The 22759-nt window shown below is 38.6% G+C and overlaps 1 protein-coding gene across 2 annotated transcripts in view; it reads right to left on the minus strand.

Annotated features, from left to right (window-relative positions):
- Positions 1-1506: 1506 nt before the first annotated feature.
- Positions 1507-22759, minus strand: part of RUNDC3B (RUN domain containing 3B) — a 32254-nt gene continuing 11001 nt past the window's right edge. The window contains exons 9-11 of one of the 2 annotated variants that reach the window (XM_035129962.2): positions 10735-10881; positions 5354-5475; positions 1507-3309 (exon numbers count right to left, since the gene is read on the minus strand). In XM_035129962.2, coding sequence (XP_034985853.1) covers positions 3137-3309; positions 5354-5475; positions 10735-10881 — 442 coding nt within the window. In that variant the 3' untranslated portion in view covers positions 1507-3136. The remainder of the gene's footprint in view (positions 3310-5353; positions 5476-10734; positions 10882-22759) is intronic. The other variant, XM_035129963.2, reaches the window with a different exon arrangement.

Here is a 22759-nt window from a genome sequence, read left to right on the forward strand (position 1 = left end):
AAGTGAAAATATAGTGCATTGTTATATGAGGATCATAGTACACTTTAGACCAGCACTTGCAGCTCTATCACTGTTTCAAATCCATTGGGCTATTTATTTCACTTATCGTAGTACTGCTAATTCTGAAGATAAACATCTTCCTCAAAATATGTTTCTAGTAGTCAAGAAAATTTAACATCTTAAATTTCAAAATTTCACGAACAGTTGTGATCACAGCAAACTGTCATTCTACATCCTTATTTAAAACATTGTACCACACCTTTCCTTATAAAAAGCTCAAGGTGGCACCTTAAAACATAACTGAACAATTTAAAATACAGTATGATCACAACTTACATGTGTTTAACTATTTAAAATATAGGATGAATTGAACTTACATGTGTTTAACTATGCAGTTGAAATCACAAAGTAAGTGTACTGAAGGCAAAGAGCTTAAAAGCTCTTTTGTGTGCAGCATTTTCCCAGCTCAGAAATAACTTTTAAGCTCCCAGACCTTCTTACAGGGCTCTCCTGGGAGGCGCTCACAAGATCCTGCAGGAACTTGGATGGCCTAATGAGATCTCTCTAGAGCAGGCATCCCCAAACTGTGGCCCTCCAGATGTTTTGGCCTACAACTCCCATGATCCCTAGCTAACAGGACCAGTGGTCGGAGAAGATGGGAATTGTAATCCAAAACATCTGGAGGGCTGAAGTTTGGGGATGCCTGCTCTAGAGCATCCCAGAGCCCAGTAAGTAAGTTTGGGAACTTAAAAGCTCCGCCTTCCTTAGGGGGCAAAGCCCGCTCAGTATACACCTCCAGAAAGGGTGAGGATGCTCGTACAGGGGTGGTTTGACTATACTTGCCATCCTCTTCTCTATCAATTACAAAAACACTAAAGCACCAAAATTACAATCCACCAGTAGCAACTCATTGTACAGATTATATGACCACGTTTGAGAGAAGTTTGGGCAAATTGCTTTTTAAATGCAACTTTCCCTTTATAGCCACTTTCCCTTTTTTCTTTCAGGTTTTAAAATCAATCATAAGCTTACAAAAATGTAATGTAGTACAAATATTTGGCATAGCAGCATTGCAAATGGTCCAGTTAAAACATAGTTACAAATTAACTCCCAAAATAAAGTTTCCACACCTTGTAAGTGAAAGAAAATGGTAGCCGCAGTAATTGATGTAGGATTTATGCAGTATGTTCTAACCACATTTACCTATTGTAAACCACTTAAAGATCTTTCAGACAAAGCAGCATATAATTGTAAATAATGATGTCTGTAGTAAAACAGTCTGTAATGCAAAGTTGAACACTATAGTTTCCTAGCACAACTCTGCAATTCCCTTAAGATAACATTGGTGTAGTGCACTTGACCGTTAGTTCCGTTTGAATCAATATTCATTTATTGTGGTATTATGTAACACCTATTAAAATCCTTCTCAAGATTGTGTACAAGCTAGAATGATAAAACAATGGCAGGCAATATTTCTGTTATAAAGAAAAAGTACAACAAAAGTAGTAATAGTACAAAATGTTTAATGCACATGCAACATTTGATACAGCTGCGCAAGTCTTTACAATTTGGGTTTTTCCCCCCCTAGTCTGAAAGCTTGACAGGATTTCAGAACAAAGACAGTAAACTTTTCATGCACAAATATTGACCTGACTGGTTTCACATACAAACTAGAGATTTTAGTTATGGTCTGTAAAAAAAGAAAAAGGCTTTGATCCCAGCTGCTCCAACTAGTCAATAACTGGCGTGACAAAGTCATGTTTCCAGATCAACAGTAAACTGTCCCAAGGAAGAGTTCACACATACAAACCTGCTAACAATTCTCTATATACCTCTCAAAACTTGGCTGTAAAGACTTCATTTTTTCCTCCTGTTCTTAAAAGATAACTATTTTACAAGAGATAATTAACATGCATTGCATTACTTTTATCGGGTAGTCCGTACGTAACAACTGGCAAAGCAGGAGCATTGTCTTGTTTTGTCTCATAATTTAGCTCAGCACATATGAAAAATAATAAACTTGCCAACACAATGAATTTCATGTATATCTGCTTTCTCTTAATGCTAATCAATTTTTATAGCAAGTCTTACAAGAGGCACATCTCTTTTTGGCAAAATAATAAGTATGGTAGGTAATCAAAATGATAGTGCAAAAATTAGCTGTACTTGTAGAGTCCCCCATGTTGTTCCACATTAGAAAACAATGCATGGAACTTCTTTGGCACAATAAAGCATTTTCTCAGTCATGAAGTTTAGGGGCTGTATGCGTATTGATGCTTTTACACAAAATAGCCTGTGGTTACTGCGTGTAACAATTCCCAATAATGCTAGGAAACGAAACTCATTACACTGTAGAAAGGGTTGCACTTTAAAAATTAAACTGCAAAAGGTTCAAAAAAGCATGGCTAGCATTGTTTAACTGTTAACCCGTGACACCTGATTTAAACTTTTTACTACAGAGCAGGTAGCAAGACTTACATATAAGTCTATTGTGATACTTGCTTTTTGGAGAAAAACAGAAAGTTCTTAAAAGGAACCACTATAGATAGTTGCACTACTTTTCTCTACAAGTGTCTCCTACCTTTACATTCGGACATGTCATGAGCACAATTTGGATACCGTCTCCAAATTTCTCCTCTTTGTACCCTGCAAGTAGTTCAGTGTGGCAGAATGCCAAATATGTGGGAGACCCTGATGGAAATAAAACTAGTATAATGAAAATTCAGGTGTAGATCTAATAGCTACCACCGCTCTAAGTAGTTCAGTTTTTTCAATCCATCATAATAGAATACAATTCAAATACTTTGTTCTTACAATATAGTCAAATAATATTTTTACTTACCTATTGAGTTTTATGTTATCCTTGTAAATGTGAGCATATCTAAAGAAGTGAGGAAAGTAAGCTTCAAGAGAAGACAGATTTTGGCAGCTAAGATAACCCCTTTTTCTCTTAATGATGATTTGCAGCCTTAATTGTATATTTGTAAGCAGTCAAGTATTTTTTTAAAAACAACAACTACATGCCATTGTTTTTTAGATGTTGCTAAAAAGGACAGAGTAGCAATTTTTAAAACGGGCATAATGTTGTATGAGTCTCAACCGCAGATAAATTAAGGAATGTCAACTGAATACAAATTCAGAGATCTTCTTTGTATAGATCCACTCCAGAAGGTGTTAGTCCAGGGCTTGTCATATCTGTTGTAGGACTTGCAAGATACTCACTTGACTTCAGACTTGTGAGAGATTTGTAACTCGCTACTGAAGTCAGAGAGCCACAGAGACCAAGCAACGAAGGGGTGTCTTCTTTTCCTATTTAAGACCAAAAAAACCACAAAACATATATAACACTAGTGACCGGCCCATCCAGGGTGATCAATAAGGGAACACAAAGCAATCACTTTGCTCCATCTTCTACCCATTTCAGGGAAAGTGTGACTGTCTAGAACAGGCATTTCACCTAATTCCTGGATACAAGAGCTGCCCATGAACTACCCCCTGTCTTACCAGAATTCAGCTTCAGTTGTATTATTAATTATTATTATTATTGATTTCATTTTACATGTTAGTTGTAAAATTTCAACACTATACATTACATGTATTGTATTGTATTGTTATATATACGGATCCCCCACATCTAACCCTAAACCCTATACCCAACTCACCATTTACCCATATACCCATATATTTATTTCAGTTTATTTGCTCTCATCCAATCCACTACTGCCGCCAAGCACCATTTCATTACCTGTAATAATGCAGGTGTCATGCATTTTCACATTTGGTCATAAGATGGAGCAGTTTCATATTTAGACAAAATATCCATTTGCTATTGTGGGCACCTTCTCAAAAAACACATTGCTTTGGACTTTCTCTCTCTCTCTGGAGAAACCAAATGAAGTTTTTACTGATCAGAGAATATATGGGTTTTTGCAATGGCTAAAATCCAGTTTCTTACTAACTCGCAGTAACAGTAAGGTTTCAGAACCTATAGTGTAATACCAGGCAGCGTTCATCACTTCACAGTTGTTGGATTATCACATTTTCTCCTGACGCCTTACTCCTCTGTGCTGCTGTATATGCCCCCTCTAGCCAAACTTGGCCCTCCTCACTTCATTCTGTTTTTGTTCCTATTGCTGTTCATTTCCAGATTCAACTTTTTTTCCTTTCTGGGTAGATTTATCTTGGAGGAATTCCCTCTGCACTTATTAATGGGGTTACTTCTCTCTCAGCTTCATCTGAAGGCAAGTTATGTTTGAAGCTATAGTTTGTCCATGAGACATCACATATACATTACAGTTTATTTCAAAATGAGACCAGTCAATTGGAAAGAATAAAAAATGAGAAGCAGGAAAGTATTTGGTGAAAAACAGAAACTAAATGGATCTTGGTATCAGCTAATAGTGTTATGATACTAGTTCCTACATAATAGCCTTTCTCCCTGCATGAAACTGTTGTATATTACAACTCAGTAGACCTGTCTCTTAAGGATCTGCACATCACTTTGAGCTTAGCAGTATGGGAGGATGCTGCAAGGCTGCAGTTCATCCCACAGGACCAAGATCTTATAGGTGACAAGTGGTTCACACATTCAAAGAACTATGCAGAAGCATTTCAATTTGTTTGGAAGCTGCAAGCTGAGAATTGGCCTTCATGCCATTGAACAAGTGAATCTTAAGGTTTTTAAACATTGCTGTATGTGCAAAACATTCTGTCTTGAATAAGACAATTTTGTAAGGCATTATCTAGCTACTCGGAAAGGTTTCTAAAGAGCAGGCTATAATAAGTACATAAAAATAAAGTGATGATGCACATAGGTGTGTTACTTTGCTTAAACACCATCCTGTATTACACATACACACACGATATGGAATTGTAGGATGGTGTTTAAGCAAAGTAACACACATGTGTATGTGTATCTTCTGGTCTTAACTGAGTATGGTTTCTTAAACTGCAATTGATGCTTATTATTTGCAATGAGAAGATGGAATTAAATTTTATAAAATGTCATGTAAGCAAGTTGGCTTTATGATGAAAACATGGGCCTAAATCATCACTTATTTTTATGTACTTATTATAACCTGCTCCTCAAAAACCTTTCCCAGAGTAGCTAGATAATGCCTTACCAAATTGTCTTATTCAAGACAGATTGTTCTATATCTCAATGTCTTGACTTTACTGGGACTGAAAATATCCATCCTTTAGCATTCACCTGATTTAGGATCTTAGAATTATTGCAGGTTGCAGGAAAGAAGCAGGATAGCTGCAGGTACAGTACAAAAAAAAAAACCTAATGGAAATAAGTTGCTTTAAAGTATTAAATACTTTATCAAAGATAAATTATTAGGCTGATTACCTTCACTAAGTAAATTCATCCCATCCTGTTTTCCATCTCCATCTTCTAAATGGCTTGGATCCAAAGATGTCTGAGAAAGGCTAACATCAGCAGAAAGCTGGTCCAGGCTGTGAAAACTCTTTCTGTAAAAACAATTAGCAATTCCAGTAACTACCTTCAAACCGCTATACAATGCAAGCAGCAATTATTTTTATTATAAAGTACTATAGCAAATAGTAACTTAGAGGAAAACATCTATTCGCATCAGTGATTCCAGACAAATATGCTGTACTATAAAATAAAGCTAGAAATTTTAAAATGTGTTTTTCTTTAAATGGGATTACATAAAGGAAGAAAAGGTGTTATCTTCTACTCAGTTATGAATACACACATTTCATTATTTAAAGAGAGATATCAGAGATATTGCAGCGTTATAGACAAGGGTACAATTCCAAAGGGAGTTCCACTGGTGATATAGGCAAGGAATTAAGAACATTTGCACTATTCCTTTAAAGGTTTTAACATTCAGCTATTTCCACACACAATTTTGATTTCATCTGGTTTGTTATTTTAATGTTGATTTTTCTAGATTTGCTGTATTTTACTATTTTTTCAAATATTTATTGTAAGCCACTCTGATAAGTTTGAAGAGCTAAAAATCTTACAAATACTCAGTAGCCTGGTTCACACATGCTAAGCCAAATCAAAGTTTGTTCTTGGTGTAGAAGTCATGGTTAGTCTGGAGAGAACTAAACCATAGACCCTACTTTGGATAGCATGCTAAGCCAAACTATGGCTTAGCTCAGCACAGCAGAAAAACAACAAAACAACTAGGGAGCAGCCAAGTGGCTGTCATCTACTCCCTGGAAGCCTGCATGTTTGGGCTAAGCCATGGCTGTGTCAGGACAATGCAGATGGAGGATTTGGCTGAGGATCTGGGCAAGGGCTCCAGCAGGATGTAGGGGACTCTGCCAGGAGTGGGGCAGTCTGTTAGTGAGGAGCCTGGGAAGGGGGGCTCCCTTAAGCTGCTCACTTGTCTCATCTGTCCCCATGATGAGACCCATGAGACCCACCTCCCTCTACAGGGCTGCCAGAACCTGTATCTGACACTCCCTCAGCGCTCACTGCACCACCCACCTTGGCATCATCAGTAACTGTGCCTACCCAGATGGGGATATTTCACTAGGTCCAGCAGGAGCAAAAAGAGTAGGGAACCGAGGGTTCCACCTACTATATGTAGTGTGATATTGCATAAACGTTTACTGCCCTATGATGAGCCCACCCCATTTCAGAAAGGGGTGTGTGATCAACAACTAAAGTTTTGACAGTTCAGAGTACCAGCCTTGCAGCTGCATTTAAAATTAGTCATGTGTGTTGCCTGAAGTGCCAGCAATGAGTATATGTACTGCAGTAATCAAAACATTAAAGCCTTTGGAAATAATCATTCAAGTCCTTGTTCTTCAGCAACTGGGAGACCAGAGACGAGCCATCCTTTACTTCTTTTCACTAAATGCACCAAGTTGCTGCCTTGAAAAGCAGGCTATAAATATGAAAAACTAAAACTAAACTACAGTACCGTATAAGCCACCTATAGAGAGGTACATTTGCTGAAATGTCATTCATATACTGCAATGCAGCATAAAGACACTATATAAAATCCAATTTGTGCCCTAGTGCTTTTGGATCAGGCTCAACAGGACATGTCGAGCTATCTCATGCCTGCAAGACCACAGTTTCTTGATCAATTTGGGCCAAAAATCATCCCATGTAAGTGAGTCAGCTGATTCATCTGGGCACTTCTCTATAAACACCAAGTCAGCAACAGTTTATCTGACCGTGGATAGGGTAATATTGGGGGAGTAGATGTTACACCCAGCTGTATTTCAGGAAATTAAGACTTGTTATGGCATAATCAAAGTGGACCCTCTGCATCAGACATAAAATATCAGGTTGAGAGGTTCTTCACCAGGTTCCATTGTCTGATGGCAGAAGCAACAGATACACTAGCAGCTTTGTGGCCATCTGGTCTACTTTATGCCTTCCCTCCAGTTCCGGTTATTCCTCGACTCCTACAGAAACTTTGGGAAGAAAGGGCTCTGCTAATTCTAATGGCACCATATTGGCCATGGATGTCAGACATTCTGGATCTGGCCATAACTTCCCCACGACATTTTTCTCCTCAGACTTCATCTTCACCTGAATCTAAGTTGGCTGCAGTTAACAGTTTGGTTTTTGAGAGGAATGAGCCTCTGACTGAGATCCCTCGCTTCATTCCACTTCCTCAATATCCAATTCCCCATAAGGATTCATATTTTCCCCTTTAATGCAGGGCCATTAGATGCAGAATCAGCTGGAACAGCAATGCCTTTAGCTGCATGGAATTGACTGGAAGAGGCATCAGGAGGTGGCTGGCTGCCTGCCATAAGAGATGGAGCAGTTGCCAAATTATGAGAAGGAACGAGATAGAGCTGACTATGGGAACTGGAAGGCACAGAATTAGATTCAGGATCCAACCCCCTGGGCTCTAAATAAAAAGCACCTAATGGCACCTCTTTGATTGGGTTTAAGGCCTTCACTGAAAATAACACAGACTGGGGAGAAAAGCGAGGCAGCCTGATGAGAAGTGCCAGCAGCAGCATTGTTAACAGTAATAGGTTATGAATGAGGCATAGCTAAACAAGGCAACTCCTGGGGTTGGGGGCTGACAGGAGAGCCCTGGAATCCCTCAAAGTCCTCCTCTTCTGAGGAGCTGTGGGAGCAAGAAACATTCACATGCTGGGCTTGGTGATCCATCTCCACCACATTACATCCCACAACACAGCCTCTCTCTTTAAAAGGACAGGAGACAGCCATTCAAGAACTCATCCCCTCTGTTGCTGAGCACTCATCCCTATAACAAATGCACTTCTGTACTCTCAATTCAGAGCTATGAGAAACAGCCCCTTCAGTATGTTTGCACTTCTGAGTCACTTTGCAAGCCACAGGACAACCAGAGCTGACTGGGGATGCAGTACACATAATTTCTTGAAAAGACAAATTGCTTTGCAGACTGGAATCTGAGCACGGGACCAACACAAACGCCTAATAAGAAGGTGTGGTTTGCTGGGGCTTCCTGGGCATGGCTCCCAATACAAGAGTCTCTTAAACTTTCAACTGATTCCTACCCTTTGTAAAAGTGGGCACCAAGAAGGGAAAACAAGGAGGAACACAAAGCCAGAAACAGGGTGGCAGAAACTACAATATAAAGTCATGGGGGAAAGAACACACTGGAAGAAAACAAAACAAAGGAATTAACAGCAGAGAAACAGCGTAAAAAAAGGCAGTGTTGAAAAGCTATGAAAACAGCAAACTGTAAGACGTCCAACTGGCAAACCTTAACCCCACCCCACCCCGGCCCTGGGAAATTAAAGTGAAGTACATGAAGACACTCATTTACTCAAGGAACAAGAGACCTCCACAGAAAACAGGACGACCACACAAAAAAACAACCACCCCGCAGATAAGATATATAGTATTTAGTGAGAAAAGGCAGGGAGCAACAAAGAACAGCGACAACTCGACTCAAGGTACCGGTAGGAAAGCAAACTGAATTCTGGAAGCTGAAACCAAAATTAAAAAAAATCCTTCCAGTAGCACCTTAGAGACCAACTAAGTTTGTCATGGGTATGAGCTTTCGTGTGCATGCACTTTCCTAATCAACACTTTAATGCCTCAACCACAAGGTGGTGCTGCATAACCCATAGTAATGAGCTTCACCAACAACAAAATGTAGTGGGGAAGCAAATGTTGCCAGTTCCTCCTTTCCCCAACAGCTCTACCCCATGCCACCTTCCACCTTGCTCTGGAAGGTCCTTCAACTCTCTGGAATGGATTTTTAGGGGGGACTAGGGTCTGCAAATGGTGCAGTGGCCCAAAGTACCTGCTCCTCCTCCATTAGACAACACGGGATCAAAAGCAAGGGAACAAATTTGATTCCACTCCATGTTCCTATAATTTTTAGACCAACCTTTATGTTGCAGAATGTACCATGGGATGCTAAATTCAATAGTGAAATAACATCCAAGTAAAATCTCAGCAAATTTGAGGTAATAATGCAATTAAGCACTTCCATTTTAATATGAAAATATAATTCTAATAAATTTTAAAGGCTGAAGATGACTTAAGGCTGAACTATATAGCAAGAACAGACACTTGTGGCCCTCCAACTGTTGTTAGACTACAACTCCCATTGCTCATGTTGATGGGTTGATGGTAGTTAGAGTCTAACAACTTCTGGAAGAGCACATGTTGCCCACTGCTGATAAGGCTGTGGAATCATGCCCCTGCCACATCTTTTATGGGAACCTCCCTCCCACACACACACATTACATCTGACTACTGATAACCTTCATTAAAGGTATAATGATCCTTATGAACACTCCAGACAAATTGAGTATGTCCTTAACTACAGTTGATGATAAAACTTCACTTATATTTGTAAACCACTCTGGGAACCTTTTTTGGATAAAGAGTGGGATAAAAATGCCAGTAACAACAACAACTACTACTCAAGCTTAAACTCATTACGCAGAACAATTTGCATTGGTTCAGTTACATCACATTAATCCATAGTTCAAAGCAATGTGAATGAGCCACAATTTCCATACTCAAAAGTTACCATGGTACTCCTCAACACTCCTGTTCCTCTCATGCTGCAGACAAAACAAAAAAGATTCTGGCTTGTTATGTTGCTCTGAATCTGGGTTCATAGCTTGTCTCCTCTAAATAAATCAAGAACAGCCAGCCAGCAAGAAACTATGAACACTCTGCACCAGCATGCTGCTTATTCATTAAACTGTAGTTTGATTTAAACTATGGTTTTATGCAGCATGTAAACCAGGTACTGTTGATTAAAACAGATAATAAAGGTTATTCTAAGATTTTCTGGAAATCACTTAATACATACAATTAAGTGATTCTCTGAGCAAACTCATTGAAATCAATGGACTTCAGTCATGACTAACAAGTTTATTGAAATTGATTTCAAAGAGTCTAAACTGAGTATGACTTAGATACCACCCAAAAAGTATTACGTGCTTACGAGTATGATTTATTATAGCAGATGGGTTGCATCCAACTAAGTTATACTCAGAGAAGACTTGCTGAACTCAATATACTTGTCTAATTTGTCCACTGATTCCAATGTGTCTGTACTCACAAGTATGACTTAGCTGCATACAACCTAATGTGCTTAAGATAAATATGCTACTATATAATTCTATTCTGCTTTCTAATGTTTAGTTATCTACCAGTTTCCCCCTTAAACACATACATAATCTGGTTGACAAGATGCACTAGAGTGGGGGTGGGAAGAATGAAATTTCTGGAATTTCTAGGAGCACTGCACAAATATTTCAACTTACTCATCCCATTGCTTATTTTGCTTTCGATAAAGTAGTGTATCCAAGGCAACAGCATTAACATCCAGAGCTCCTGGGGAAGGCCACTGATTGGTGAGATGGGTGGTTAATTCTTGTCTTGATCTTAAATCATTATTCTTTAGCACAGTTCTGTGAACACACAGTGAATTTGATGCCATTAGAAGTAATGTCTTAAATCACAGGAAGAAAATAGGCTCATTCTTGGAAAATCACCTGCTAGCATGCTATTCTTAAAGCACCTTTCCTCCAAGGAGACTTCTCAATCAGAATGTTAATACTGAAAACAAAACAAAAAACTGAAAGGAACTGTACAGAGAGAGACTTACACTACAGTATACAAGATGAGATGACCAGTGAACTGCAAATAATGTAGAAATAAAAGCAATGAGTTAAATACAGTACTACTTCTTAAACAGCAAATATTATCCTTAGTTTTCAGTTAGCAAACAGCGCAAGTTCTAAGTTCTTAATTTATAACTTTTACAAAAGAAAAAAATCAAGGTACTGTATTAAGCTCTAAAACAGATTGATCTGCCTATATCAGCAGTCTGTAGCAGAGTCCAGATCAAAGTCCAATTTCACATTTCTTTCAAGCAGAAGTATGGTTGTCAATAGAACTCACAAGGTACAAAAAAATTGTTAACAGCTGCATTGCAACTAAAGTACCTATTATTTTTCACTTTTATTTCATCCTGGAAAACAAACCAAATAGAGAATTTTAAGTGCTACTTTATATTAATTCTTTTCTGTGGCAAAACTAAAAGAAAAAATGTGTTAATGAAGGTTCCCATACAGTTACTCGTGGCAAACTTAATGTAGTTTGATTTCCTAGTGGTTTTCTTCAAAAACTTCATTGTGTACCTTCTAAACAGGTTGATTACATTGCACTGTGGAATTTTACTTCTACTACTGTAAAGAAAAATACTTAATTTGGGGTCTATATGTGTGTCTCAATATATTACCTATGAGTTATACCTGACACATAGGCAAAAAAAAAAAAAAACCAGCAAGAAAGCCAAGTAAGAGTAAAGATACAGAGAAGTGACTTAAGTAAAAAAGTAATTTGTATCATTTTGAAAATAAGTTCACCATCTCAGGTCAGAAAAGTTACAGAAAAAGTGTCATTTCTGTAAGATCAAAAGCAGGTATACTTCACAGTGGGGAAAGTATTTAACATGGGGAAAGACTGGGAGACTGGGAGTGTTTTTAACTTAACAGTACAGCCATAGCTTGATTACTTACCAGTACTATGAATTCTCCTATTGGATAAATCTCCTTCACATATCCCCTCTCTATGGAATGAGCTGTCAGCACCACCTTGATGACTCAAATCTGTTGAAATTTCAAATGTCATGGATGTGAGCCCATGCAATGATGCATGTGGTGTGTTATTTGCCTCTAACTACATGTTAGTATAGTGTCAGAACTCCCAATAGCAAACAAAAACCCAACAAACTAAGGGAATCCAAGACTGCGGATTTATGGAGGAGATGACAATAGTAGAATTCTAGTTATTGACAAGCAGCATAGTTTTCTGCTCAGGGTATTTCCCAGAATTGTCACTCTTGGGAGACTTGGTACCAATCTCCCCAAGGAACAGAAAATACAATATATTAGCAAAATTTCTGGGTATTCATGTAAAATATAAATCAGTGGCCTTATCTTACACAGCACTAATTCATATAAACCATGGCATTGTATATAGGGCTGGTGGCCAAGGCCTGCACAAAAGGGCCTGGAGGGCCAAATTTGGCCCCAGCCCTGGTCTACAATGAACAAGCAATGCACCCAATGCTGCTCAGTTGCTTCTATTCTACTTTGCCTACATACAGAACAAACAAACAAGGCTTGGCTTAGCATTACGTGTGAAGCAGTGCTCATGGTTTGTTTCTCCCAAACAAGCCACAAGTAGTAAGCCAAGATAAGGCTGTTTCTGCAAGTGGCTCCAAATATGCCAACTCTGTTACATACCAGATCCACATTTCAATTGTTCATGGCTATTTTAAGACTAAATTCAGATTGCTGACATGTATCTCTATGCTTCCTGAAAATAACAAACCCAGCCTTAAAGCACAAACCTACACTGTACAGGTCTACTCAAAATGTGACTTATGTCTAGGTAAACTGGTACTCATTGTAGCCTTAAATATGCTCATGTCTGCAGTTAAAAGTGAAAGTGTGCCCAATCCTGTTCTGTTTTTTTTAATGATATACATATGGAGGGAAACTGGCACCAGAAGCAGCTGCTTCACGGGAATACTGATCCTGGAAATAATTTTCCCACATACTATTAAGTCAGATTAATATATTTTTCTGCAAGTAGTAGCCATGATAAATTTATTAGTAGTTTAATATACACATGCCATATATTATGTGATTAGGTGGTGAACACAAGGACAGTGGTTATCTGTTGTAGCACTCTGATTGTATGATGTCATCACCAAATATATTTACTTTGAACCTACTTTGATTTGTTTTAGGTGCCAGGAAAAACCATTTTAATTTCCTAATGCATGGGTTTCCAACATGGCACCCATAGGCAGCACCCATAGGCACCTGTGTGCTTTCAGTACTTTCTATTGCATCCACAAAAGTCTCAGTCAAAAAGGTAAAAACTTTCCATTTAGTATGAACATTGGCGGGTTTAATTGCAGATAGATGTGGGGCTGTTTAAGGCTATTTTGCAGTGCTGTTTTGAACCTTTATCTTTATTGTATTTTAAATTGGTATTAGATTTTGATTTTTATAAACCAGCTTGAACTTCGGTGTGATACAAATAATGTAAAAATGGATTAATATGCATTATGACAAATCACACAATGTTTTGCCATAAAGAATCCTTTATATGTTGTTACACACCAGGCAACATGGGCTTTGACATATGTGCTTGTTTTCAGAAGAAAAATTTTCATATATTTTTATTTTGCAAGATTTTCAAATGCTATTTTACTCATTCCTCATCCCATACTATTGGCCATTTAGTAACATATTGCAATGCTTCTGGCACCCATCTGTCTCAAGAGACAACAGAGTGCACCTCGTGGCACAAGCTTGAGCAGTGTGTATGGAGGTCCATGGTGACAAGACCTTGGCCTTGCTGTTGTGGTCCAAAGGAAAGCAGAGCAATACATTGAGCACCAGCTTGGCTGCTAGAGTTGCCGGAAGGAGGCGTACAAGCAGCCATCCAACCGTCTTAGGGACTCCATTCAGTATCTGTGCAGGTTTTACTCCTTAGCCTTTTCTTCTCCTGAATATATCCCACAAGGCAGCAGTTTAGGACCAGAGCTTTCCTTCTCCTGGATGTACTACCTTCCCAGGTCGATGAGCCCCAATTGCCACACACTTCCCTCTACAGCACATGCAGAAACCACCTTCTTGATGGTTGGACCCACTATTGGTCTCGTCTGCTCAGAAAGCCTCCTCTAACATCCCATACATCCCTATCACAGTGTAATATTTAAGCAAAAACTGCTTCCTCCGTAGGGATAGGAAAGAAAACAAAAAAGTAACTCTGTTGAAGTTACTCAAAACACTATCTAGTTGAAGGGGGAGAACAATTACATCATGAGTACCTGCTCAAAACCTGGCAAGGTATTTGTAATGTAAAACAGCAAAAAGTAGGAACAGAATAGTACAGAAGAATGTGCAAACCCAGAGAAACAGCACATACAAGGCATATCATTATTTATTAATTTATATATCTCCCAATGCCCAGATGGCTTCTAAATAAGAACCCCAAGGCGCCATCTAACCTCAAGCAAGATCAATAAAGTCAATATGCAATTAACCAGTAAATATTAATATTAATATATAATATATTAATATTAATAATAAACAAATGCACCTGTTCCAAGCTACGTTTCCCCCTTTTCACATTCCTCTTATGCAAGAACAACATCTATATGAGCTGATTTCAGGATAAGGAATCCTAAATCTACAATAAAAATATATATAATGAAATTAAAAGAATACAGTAGAGTCAGAACAAGGATTAGGATTCTCTCTCCCTCCCTTCCCCTGTTGCCAATGATTTTTCATGTACCAGGGATTTGTACAGAACGCAATCCAAATTGATTAAATATCTATATCACAGAAACAATCTCTCGATCCATGACTGGTGAAGGCAAACTGGGCAAGAATGAAAAAAGCTTGCTTGGCTCTTTTTGCCATGGTAGAATGTGCAAAGCAGAAGATGCAGCAAATCCCAAGAAACTTAACACTGCTGGCCAGCAGCAATGGAATAAAAGCTAACATCCACTTCAGAGCGGGGCTTATTCTATCCAATCAATTGCAGCTTTTCACTATATGCCTCAGCCATACAATACACAGAATTCAAAAGATATGTTAAAATGTCTGAAAACAACAATTCAAAGGCCTTTTGAAATAAAAAAAAATTAAACTAGATTCTGAAACTTATAAGAATAAGAATAGAAATAGGAATAAGAAACAGGAATAGTGCCTGCCTGCTTTCTAACGATATATAAACCAAAAGCACAACTCCTTGAAGACACAAGACATGCACCTGGTCTTGATAATATCAGGTCATAAGAGGATGTGTCAAGGTTAAAACTCCCTGATAATAAAGTAGATGGCCAAGTTTATATATTTAAGGTATTGCCCCCACCCCACCGACTTGGGTAGGGCAGAAGGTAAATGTTATTCATACAGATGAATATCCTTACTCAGAAGAACACAAGTGAAACACAACTTTTCACAGATTCCTACAAATATTATATTTGAGCCTTCCTGGTTATGAAAAACAAATTAATAGGGCTTTTTATGCCTGAGTGCCACTCTCAGAAGTAGACTAGCTTTATTTTTCAGCTTTAATATTCAAACACTTGTGTTCCGTTCACCATTTTATAACTATACAACCTGTTACAACTTAACTGAATTTAAAGTCGTATCTTATCTCCACAATTTTAATGTGCAATATTTTTATACAATTATTTTGTCAGTTTTCTGCATAATCTGTTTCAGAGTGGTATTTTACTAAAAATTTGCTTAAGGGCTAGATTCTTCAACTGAACAGGAATCTTTCAGACTATTCACAAGTTTAGACCATGGTCGTCATATGAATTCTGTCACTTAGTATACTTTTGTAAATAATTTTAAAATGTCCAGCATTTAAAATACTATGCCAATTTACATTACCTCTTATGTACAGGACATAGTTGAGGATTAAAGTTATGGGTTTCATTTCTGGCATTATCTTTTTTTAAAATCAAGTAGTTTCATCAAATAATGAGTCATGTAATCACATTTAAGTTTAAATCCCACCATGTAATTTTAAATCTCTTCTGTCACACTGACAGCGAGTCATAGCCATATTTAATTTTAAAACCTCTATCAAAGAAAAACAGCCTGAACAGTCTGAATTGATTCAAATGCCATGGCATTTAGTGGCTAGCTGCCGAGATCAAAGTTGAGGACAAAGAGCAAAGGGAATCAGAACAGACATTTATAGTAAAAAAAAAAAAATCCCGGATTTTTAACAAATATGTCATAGTCATGTTTTAAAAAACAATGCTTTCCATGAACTGTGATCTATTCTTCACACCTCCGAATCATAATAGAAACTGCTAAAGTACCAATTACACATTTTTCAAATCGCTAACAGCATGAGCAACTGTTGCTAAGCATCTGTTTCAAGTACAGAATGTTCTGCTCTGCCATTTAAATTTTCAGTACAGTTCTGAGTACCTGGGGGACTTTGACTGGCCATTAGCTTCAAACAACTGTTCCCTACCATTCTTAAGTTATTCTTTTAAGGAAAATCTGAAGTACAGTAGAGGTAAAAGACCTGACAGGTTGCTTTAAAAATTGTCTTTTTCTTATATGAACAACACATACCTTTAATGTTTCAATGGAATATGCTAGCAAAAGGTAACTTCATTAACACATTTTCAAAAAGCAACTCGCAACATGCACTTAATAGTTTTCTACTAACTTAGCTGCTGTTAAATAACCAATCAAATATTATCTACTGTTTCTTCTGCTAATATATTATCAGAATATTGTCTGCCCCTCAGATCTTTGAAGCCCATTATGTTCTTACAGAGACTATACCTACATGCAAAGCAACTATGGCAGTACAGTATACTCTCCAGAGTATTACAGATACGCAGCTAAAAAGATGATTCATATTAAGTAAACCATGACTCACAACAAACTGACTAATGCGGTATCAAAAAAATGCTAATAAAAGAGTTAGCATCACAATTAACCAGAGGTCCACATAGAGCTGCACCAAGCATCTAAAGTATGGGCTAAGAAAGAAAAAAAGGCAATTTTATTATGCACATCTTGCCTGTGAAAAGCATTCTAGAATGGCCCCCACTAACACAATCTTTATCATTTAAGCTGCCCACTCCTGTTTAAGAACAAATGATGAGATGAATATTTAAATCATAGAGTTGAAAGAGTCCAACCCCCTGCCAAGCAGGAAACACCATCGAAGCATTCTTGACATATGCCTGTCAAGCCTCTGCTTAAAGACCTCCAAAGAAGGAGACTCCACCACATTCCTTGGTAGCAAATTCCACTGCCGAACAGCTCTTACTGTCAGGACGTTCTTCCTAATGTTTAGGTGGCATCTTCTTTCTTGTAGTTTGAATCCATTGCTCCGTGTCTGCTTCTCTGGAGCAGCAGAAAACAACCTTTCTCCCTCCTCTATATGATATCCTTTTATATACAGTATTTGAACATGGCTATCATATCACCCCTTAACCTTCTCTTCTCCAGGCTAAACATACCTAGCTCCCTAAGCCGTTCCTCATAAGGCATCGTTTCCAGGCCTTTGACCATTTTGGTTGCCCTCTTCTGGACATGTTCCAGCTTGTCAGTATCCTTCTTGAACTGTGGTGCCCAGAACTGGAACAGTACTCTAGGTGAGGTCTGACCAGAGCAGAATACAGTGGTGCCAGAACTGTATCTAGAATGTAATTCTAATTATATACAGATAATGCAAAATAAAGGGAGGGGGGCTTTTTTGGTTGTTACTTGGATTTAATATGTTCAAATTCAGAATATGCCAAACTAGTGACAAATGTGAGCTGCTGCTTCCCGCAAGCTTCTGGCTGGCCACTGTGGAAGCAAACTGCTAGATGAAATGGGTCATTGGCTTAATCCAGCAGGCTATTATGTTCTTATCATCATAACTGGAGACAGGCGATAAAAATCAAGCTGAGTTGTCTTTAAAAGAAGAAAAAGGATGACTCACATGAGTAGTCACGTTCTTTAAAATGATATATGAAAGTAAAAAGGCTGGAACAAATTTTATCTGAACTTTAACCTTCTACCCACTTCTGGCTAGAAGCACAGATTCCACAAGTGTCACACAACACCTGATTTGTAAGCACATATTACAGGTACATGAAAAGGTGACGCAGCTAAACAAAACACTATGCACGAAGTACATTTTATATATAGTTTTAAGAAAGATCAACATATTTCCTTAAGAATATTGAACCCTCTCTCCGCCTCCTTCCACCATGCACCTCTAAATCAGATATGGTCACATGGGGTGGAATCTGCTTGCGCTATCTCAAGTCTTTAGTTGAGAACCCCCTGAGATTTAAAAAGCCAGTAAAAATTTTTTTACTTTTAAGGGGGCATTTAAAAATTGCTTACTTTAACAGTACAGTACAGAACATAGGTTTAGTAAATCCCATAGATATATCATGTTTTGGTTGTCAAACATTTGGCAGTAGCATTTCCCACTGAATTTCACATAATAGGTTTGATCTCTGCATGTGTGAGCTTAATCTGTAATGTAAAAAAGTTTCCAAGTTTTAACATGTGTATATGTATTTGTGTTGGAGGACAACACTTGGTTTAGTAATTGTTTTTAACATTTTAAATAAAATCTGTAAAATAATATTAGTTTGATCCAAAAGGTGCATTTCCACAAACTGAAGGAAACTGCATTCAATTAGTGGAAGGGGTTTTTGCCCATTCCCCTTTCACCCTGCAGCCCACCCTAAAGCCATCTCTTCTCCTTCTCCCTTCCCTCCCTCCCTCCCTCCCTCGCACACACACCTGTGAGCACACTCAGCAGTGAAGTGACTCTCAAAACATGTACCAGCATCCAGGTACAATTACAAATATCCCTGTTTCAGCCATGGTACAATTAAGGTAGTGTTTCGCAAGCTCGAACCAATTAAGGTAGCGTTTCTCAAGCTTGAACTCTGTTGTTGGACTGCAACTCCCATCATCCGTAGCTAGCAGGATCAGTGGGATGATGGGAGTTGTAGTCCAACAACAGCTGAGGACCCAACCTTGAGAAACACTGAATTAAGGAATTGGTGCTGTTCTAGGATTTAGAATCTGGTCCTAAAACTACTGTTCATAGTATCTAGGGGAAACTAGAGAGGTAACTGAAAGTAGAGGAACCAAATACATTAGATTTCCAACTTGAATAATTTGACCAAGGCACTATGAGTTCCTGTGACCAAGGCACTATGAGTATCCCAAGTATAGAAAATATTACAGGTTTTGCCACCATGGTAAACAGCAGTTCCCATGATAGTGAACCCCAGGCATGCAGCCAATTAAGGATAATTTGAGAGTAATGATTCTTGCAAAAAACAAACAAACCCCGGTCGGGGGGGGGGGGAGCTCTCACTCGCAGATCGTCCAGTATCTGTCTCCCGCTCCTACAGAATGCAGGGGGCAGGGGACGCTGAATACATAGCACTGCACACATTGGAAACTCTCCAACATGGTCACCCTGAGCGGAGATTCTTCTGTTTTTTAAGACCTATCAGAATTCTGACTTAAAGAAACAGGCATGCTCTGGAAGAAAGAGACAAGTTAACCTGCTAAATGAATCAGCCACTGATTGCCAAGGTCTCGATCTGGAGAAGATTTTCGTCGTAATTGGATTGGTATGTGGTGGAGAGAAGCCTTAGTTTTCTCTTTTATATATTCACTATGCTGTTTTATGATTTGGCAACTCTTCACCAAAGAAGAAAATTAGCTACTAATGGATTGTAATTATTAATGGATTGCAATTATTAATGGACTGCAAGAGGGAATCAACAAGGACTTTATAATGCTTATGGATTAATTGAAAGATTAATTGAAAGAATGGAACTGTGTGGAAAATATTGGGATGTTCTATGGCAATACCCTCCTACAGAGGACTAGAACTTTGATTTACTATGGTGTTGGCGAGATATCAGCTTGTTATTAGATGGGAAAGAATTCAAAGAAAATGCTGGAAGTGAGCCTGGAGTAATGGCCAGACGCCAGAGGTCAGACCACTTTCGGTTTTAAGAAAAGCAAGATAGTGAAAGGTCACTAGCAGTAAAATTGAGTCCTTGGAGTGGGATGGAAATGCCGAAAATGATTGATTGCAACAAGAAAGGAAGGTTGAACATTATTTTTTAAAAAATCACACAGAGTTATCAGATATAAACTCCACTTGCAAATTAAAGGATATGGAACAGTTAAATATGAACAAAAGTCAACACATCAGTGGCTGTTAAAATAAAGGATCAACATCGGAACTGTATTATTTGGATTAAGTAAGCAGATTGGAGTGGGAACAAGGAATCAACTTCTCCTAAAAATCTCATAACATGGGAAGTCAACATGACTTTGGGAAGTCAACCAAAATGTTTAATGTGGAATCTGACAATTGGCTTTTTAAATTGAATTATGATTTGGTATTGTATTAATGTGGTCTATATTGGATTGTTATTACTGAAAAATTAATACAATTATAAAAAGAAGAAAATATTACATATCTACCTAAGTATCACTGCAATTATAACTGCAACACTTACCGGTAGCTGTCATCAATCTCAGCTAACAAATCGTTGACAAATTTCTAATAATGTGATATCTTTAAATTTGAATGAGAATTAAAATAGTTGTTCAAAATGAAGTTTCTAATAAGTCAAACCTTAATACATTGTCCAAGGCAAGTAAACCTGCCAAGAAAAATATCAAGAGTCACATGCAATGTCTTATCTAAAGCTAGAATAGCTTTAACCTCTACCCATATGTACCAATCTGGACCCTGAAATCACTACCTGAGGCCCTTCTTTATGAGCCTCCTTTATAAGAAGTCCAGAGGGTGGCAACATGAGAACAGGCCTTTTCTGCAGTGGCTCCCCATTCTGGAATGCTTTCCTCAGGGAGCGTCATCTGGCACCTTCATTACATATCTCTAGGCAACAGGTGAAAAACATCTCTTCAATCAGGCCTTAGGCTGATTAACATTCTATGGCCCTTTAAATAGGTTTGTGGGCAGGGAGGGGGGTTGCTGGCTTGTTTTTTGTTTTATTGTGTATTTTTTGTTCTTATTTTGCATTTTTATGTTGTTACCTGCCCTGTGATCTCTGGTGATAATAATAATAGCCTATACCCAATCTTACACATACATCATAATATGGAAATTAGTATGCAGTTGTTAAACACTTTTATTGGAGAATATAGAATCCATATGTTGAGGCAGAGATTCCATTCCTATTCCAATTTATCCTGAGAGACTCTTCTTAAAGGCCCTCTAGGATATGTTCATTCCAACAACTGGCAACAGACTAAAGGAAAACTCTCTCTAGATCTCTTAATAAGTAACAAATCCCATTCCCACAACATGGGGAATGACAGGGAAGCCATTAGCACAGGCCTAAACAGACCCACCAAACCTCTTCTGGAAGGTTTTTTTGACAAAGCCATGCTCACCTGCCCTACAAAGCAGGCCCAAAGGGGATTTCAGCCCTGTGCAGAGCCCCATTCACAGAACCTTGCAAGCCCTCAGAATCAGTGGACAGTGCTGGGTCTTTATCTGTATAGCTTTATTTCAAACTACGCAGGCAAAAACAGGTCACCTGATGTGATGTCAAGTGATTGACAAGTGAGTGGCCCACCTGCCCACTGGAACCTGTGCCCCTGCATTAGCTGAAAGAAAGGGACAGTGGGCTTATGCTTGTAAAGAACTTTGGGAGCTTCCAAGGGTAGCCTCTGCACTGTCCACAGAGGCCATAAGATGAGTAACTTTTGCCTAGGGCAAGCTTTTTCATGCAATTCAGATTGCTATGTTGTCATTGTATTTGTTCTTGTACCCATTCAGAGAAATCTCTTGGCCAATCTCCTGGAAGCAGAAGCCACCCACTGGAAATGGTAATTAAAGGATTTGGAACACAGTGTCAACATGTTGCTGGCACCCAATATACTGATGACACCCAATTCTATTTCTCCAAAACATCTGACTCAGGTGTAGCAGCACAGGAGCTGGACCAATTCATGGGAACAGTGGTGTGCTAGATGAGGACCAATAAAGAAAGCTGGTAGAAGCTCTGTGGGTGAGAGGCTCCCAGATTCAGAAAATAGGTTAGCTGCCTCTTCTAGATGAGGTTACACTCCCTCTGAAGAAGCAGGTGTGTAGCTTAGGACTGCCCCTGGATGTCAGCTGATGCAACAGCTACAACTATTCCTGGACTGCTAGATACCATAGCTTAGCTATGGTAGTCCAGGCAATCATAGTTTAGATTGGATTACTGCAATGCCCTCTTTATGGGCCTTCCCTTAAGACTGGATAAGGCATCTGCAGCAAGGTTGTTATAGCAGATGCCCTATCAACAGTGCATAATACCTGTGTTGAAAGTGCTACACTGGCTGCCAATATGCTACTGGGCCAAGTCTAAGGTCTTGTTATTTACATATAAAACCTTGAACAACTTGGAACCAGATTACCTCTGGGAACTCCTTACTTTGTATGCCACTGGCCAGGCACATCAGTCTTCAAGAGAGGCAGTCTTAGTTGTTTTGTATGCTCCCACAGTTCATCTTATGTCCACTACCGGTAAGAAGAGGACATTTTATGTGGTGACATCTGTCCTTTGGAAAATGCTTCCAATGAACATCAGGCAGGCACCTACAGCACTGGCATTTAGGCACCTACTTAAATCTTAAAACTTAACCCAAGTTTTCCCTGAGGGGTGATCCAGTTATGCTGATGTATTAATTTTACTTACTGATTTGTGATGTATTTTGT

Source organism: Zootoca vivipara, chromosome 12, assembly GCF_963506605.1.
Source record: "Zootoca vivipara chromosome 12, rZooViv1.1, whole genome shotgun sequence".
In the NCBI taxonomy this organism is placed as follows: domain Eukaryota; kingdom Metazoa; phylum Chordata; class Lepidosauria; order Squamata; family Lacertidae; genus Zootoca; species Zootoca vivipara.